This window comes from Microtus ochrogaster, chromosome 5, assembly GCF_000317375.1.
Source record: "Microtus ochrogaster isolate Prairie Vole_2 chromosome 5, MicOch1.0, whole genome shotgun sequence".
Lineage (NCBI taxonomy): Eukaryota > Metazoa > Chordata > Mammalia > Rodentia > Cricetidae > Microtus > Microtus ochrogaster.
The window spans coordinates 15,460,450-15,464,629 of record NC_022012.1 but is presented as its reverse complement, the minus strand read 5'-3'; the positions used below and the strand labels follow the sequence as shown (position 1 = coordinate 15,464,629).

Sequence of the window (4,180 nt, the reverse complement as noted above, 5' to 3'; positions counted from 1 at the left end):
AAAGAAAGAAAAAAAGGAAGGAAGGAAGGAAGGAAGGAAGGAAGGAAGGAAGGAAGGAAGGAAGGAAGGGTAGAGGACCTGGAGATATGGCTCAGAGGTTAAGAGGAGCACTGGTTGCTCTTCCAGGGGTCCTGAGTTCAATTCCCAGCAATCATATGGTGGCTTACAGCCATCTGTAATGAGGTCCGGTGCCCTCTTCTGGTGTGCAGGCAGACATACAGGTAGAACATTGTATACTCAGTAATGGTGGGTGAATGTACTTACCACCAAGGCAAATGACCTGAGCTCAACCCCTGAAACATGTATGGACAAGCAATCCCCACAAGTTGTTCTGACTTTTCACAAGTGCACCCGCCCCGCACAAACAAATTAAAAGTTAGTAACAACACTAGCACCTGTTAAAGAGAAATCCCTCCGTCTCTGTGCTTGTATACAGCAGGTGACTATTTAGGGACCAATAACTAATGACTGTGCCCCCAAAGGAATCTGGGCAAACCCTAACTCCCCACCCCTGCGTACCCAAAGGTCCTCACCAGTATCGGGACCCAGTAATAATTGAGAGGCGGAGCTGTATCTTGCACGACTCTGATCCGATGGGTGAAGAAGAAGAAGGCTAGGATGCCTACAATGGAAGGGTGAGCGATGGCTGAGACCCCAGGAAGACTCAGTGGGAGACGACCTGTGCCTGACACTGGGTCACAGGTCACTCCCACCAGGCTTCCACACCCAGCAGGGACACCCAATGGTGACACTCACCCACACTACCCACAATCAGAAGTTTGCCCAACAGGAAGAGGAAGTCAGTAACTTTGTCCAGGACGGCCACCCTGTAGGAGATTGAGGGAATAGTGTGACTGTGGGCTCAGAGCCTGGGAGAGGAGGCAAGATAAGTGGAAGGCTGGTTGAAAAAGGGGCCAGGAGGGGGCTGGGACAGGGAGAGAGGCTGGGGGCGGAGGTGTGTGTGTCCCCTAACCTGATGATATTTCTCATAAGTAGAAAGAAGGCGTTTCTGGCTGAGGTGCAGAAGTTGGTGCCGTAGATAGCAATCTAAAATGAAGAGAAAGTCCAAGGTCCATGGGATGGACATGGGGGACTAACACACGCACACACACACACACACACACACACACCCCGCCGCAGCAACCAGCCCTACCGCTCACCATGATATAAGCATTCCTATTTAGGAACTTGATAAACTTCTCTAGGCACCAGAAGCAGCACTTGAGACAGACCATGACGAACCTGGCAAACTTGTTCTGTGCAGCTGAAAGAGGAGAAGGGATGTAGGGGTGGGAAGAGACCCCAGAGTTCAGCAAGACAGTAAGGATTACAAGTCTGGGGCTTGCCTGAACTACTAGGCTAACCTGGACAACTTAGCAAGACTGCTGAAAATCAATCAATCAATCGATCCAGGTGCTGATCCACAAAAGGAATCTCCAAGGATCAGGAATTAAGGTCATTCTTGGCTATTTAGTGAGTTGGATGCCAGCCTTTCAAATCAAGACAGCTGGGGGTGGTGACATTGCCTTTAGCCCTAGCACTGTTGAAGGAACAGGCAGACCTGTGAGTTCTAGGCCAGCCAGGACTGCACAGTAAAACGCTGTCTCAAAAAACAAAACCAGAAAGCCTTAGTCCAGTCTTGCTAGCCAGATTCAACGGTCCACAGCTCTTGCTGGACCTCCCCTTCAACAATAGGAACTCTAAGCAGTTCAGTTGGCTGTTCTAGCTGCTCCTCTGCCTCTTTAGCACCCCTTCCTCTAACAGAAAGGTAGAGGCTTAGCTCTGGCTCCTGCCCCTCAAGCAAGACCCAGCCCAGGCCCTGGCTGAAGCTCCAGGCAGGGCGACACCTTTCAGGCGCTGGTCCAGGTACTCCAGTGTCACTCGGATGATCTGCACGACAGCAAGGATAAGCGAGCCGAAGGCCAGGGAGCCTGTGTGGTACCTGAAATCAACAGGGGCGGTCAGTGGCCCAGCCAGAGGAATTCCCTGCGTCCCTTCTCTTCCCAACCCGACTCCCCGTTACCTGAGCGCTCTGCCAAAAGCAGAGAAGAGGGGAAAGGCAGGCATGTCCTCAGGCTTACGCAGAGCCCAGTAATAGGAGGCAAAGGCTCCAGCCAAGGTCACCTGGCCCAGCGCCAGCACGAAGTTGGACAGCCAGAAGAACATGAATGCATTGAAGAACTGCAGGCCCAGCAGGGCACGGTGGTAGGCAGACTCGCCACCATAGAAGGCAAACTGGCAGTGGCCACTGGGACACAGGCGGCTTTCATTCGCTGAGGGGAAGGTCTGGGGAAGGGGCGAGAGGCCCCAACAGAACACAGGTCAGAAGTTCAGAGTAGGCTGATGTTGGACCACAGGGCGGGTCCTAGAAGCAAGACTACCCATTACAAAAGAGAAAGGTGTTGTGGGGCCCTGAGGAGATGGCTTAGGAAAGGGGTCTTAAAAATGAGGACTTGAGTTCAAGCCTCCATCATTCACTCCCATAAACAGCTGGGTGTGTCCTGTGCTAGCTTGTAGCTCCAGTGCTACAGGGAGCAGAGATGCTGTCTGAAGGGAATCAGGCTGAGAGATAGATACAGAGCAGGGCATTTCCACAAACACATATGTACCCATACCACACCACACCACACACACACACACACACACACACACACACACACACACACACACACCCCAGAAGTCAAGAAAAGGGTAGAGGGACAAAAAGTGATACCACAGGGGGGGAAGATGTATACAGTTCAGCATGCGGGGTGGGAGACAGCCAAGTTGATCAGCTCCTGCCTTCCCCTGAAAAACTACCTAATCCAGCAATGGCTTGAGAGCTCCACTCTACCAAGCCCAACACACAAAGCAAGTGCCACACATTTGCTGAATTATCGTCAAGGGGAGGCTGCTGGGGCAACGCCTGTCCTCCCACAGGGATGCCTACCTCTGGGTTGCAGGTTTGCCCCAAAAGCGGGCAGGATGTGTCATCGAAAATCTTGTACACAGCTACGTTAGAGGTAGACAGGAAGCTGCACACACATTAAGGAAACTGAAATCTGGGACTGGCAATCCAAGGAGTTGGGGGAATCCAGGAGTAGGGCTCACCCTTGTAATCCCAAAACGGGAGGCAGAGGGAAGAGAAAGACTGCTAGACAGCGAGTTGCAGGAAAGCAGAACTGCAGAGTAAGGCTCTGTCTGGAAGAAGCCACAGGGACAGGGAGAGCTCATCTGATAAAGGCACCAAGCCTAATGGCCTGAGCTGGACACACAGGACCCACTCAAGAGGGTCACTGACTTCGGCAAGTTGTTTTATGACCTCTGAATACTGCTGCCCCTTTACCCAAAATATATAAATGTAACAGAACATTTTTTGTTTGCTTTGTTTTGTTTTGTGAGACAGGGTTTCTCTCTGGCCCTGACTGTCCAGGAACTCGTTCTGTAGACCAGACTGGCCCCGAACTCACAGAGATCTGCCAGCCTATGCCTCTTGAGTACTGGGATTAAAGACATGTACCATTACTGCCCAGCCTAGAAATTTTTAAAATAAAGAGAGCCATGGGAAAAGGACCACACAGTCCAATACCACCCTGAGTTGCAGGACATTTAGGGACATTTGTCCCTGGGGATCACAGACTGACAGTTGAACAGTGGATACACAGCGGTGCTGGCCCAGTAGGCAATGCAGAGACACAAGAGGAAGAAAGTCACCAGTGGGTAGAGCATGGAGCACATGACATGTCCCACAGCCCTGGGGAGAAACAGAGATAGATGTCAGGGCCAGATGCCCCAGGTTGAGACCCCAGGCACATCCCTAGCTCTTCCGGCTACCTGCTGGCTTCTTTGATGAGGGCTATGGCGATTAATATCCTCTTGCGAAGAAAGATGAGTAACAGGATGATAACCACCTCCAGGATGCTTAAAATGATCACTGTGGAGAAGGGTGGGCAGCCACCAGGAGGCTCATCAGCTGCAGGCTCTCACGCCAAGCCTGATGCTCTTAGTCCCATTCCCAGGACCCACAAGGAAAGCAGAGAACTGACTCCACACAGCAGGGCTTTGCCATAGATGTCCCCTCCCAACAAGGAAATATTATACATAATTTTAAAAAAATTAAAAGTAATAAGAAATGAAATAGATTTAAAAATAAAGTAACATACAATTAAATGATTTCTTTCTTTCTTTTTTTTTTTTTTTT

The 4,180-nt window shown here is 50.7% G+C and overlaps 1 protein-coding gene across 3 annotated transcripts in view; it reads right to left on the bottom strand.

Annotated features, from left to right (window-relative positions):
- Positions 1 to 4,180, bottom strand: part of Slc44a2 (solute carrier family 44 member 2) — a 33,531-nt gene that overhangs the window by 6,143 nt on the left and 23,208 nt on the right. For all 3 annotated transcript variants that reach the window (XM_013346293.2, XM_005346892.2, XM_013346292.2), the window contains exons 12-20: positions 3,814 to 3,913; positions 3,641 to 3,733; positions 2,930 to 3,014; positions 2,024 to 2,286; positions 1,848 to 1,942; positions 1,161 to 1,264; positions 974 to 1,047; positions 757 to 827; positions 534 to 622 (exon numbers count right to left, since the gene is read on the bottom strand). In XM_013346293.2, coding sequence (XP_013201747.1) covers positions 534 to 622; positions 757 to 827; positions 974 to 1,047; positions 1,161 to 1,264; positions 1,848 to 1,942; positions 2,024 to 2,286; positions 2,930 to 3,014; positions 3,641 to 3,733; positions 3,814 to 3,913 — 974 coding nt within the window. The remainder of the gene's footprint in view (positions 1 to 533; positions 623 to 756; positions 828 to 973; positions 1,048 to 1,160; positions 1,265 to 1,847; positions 1,943 to 2,023; positions 2,287 to 2,929; positions 3,015 to 3,640; positions 3,734 to 3,813; positions 3,914 to 4,180) is intronic.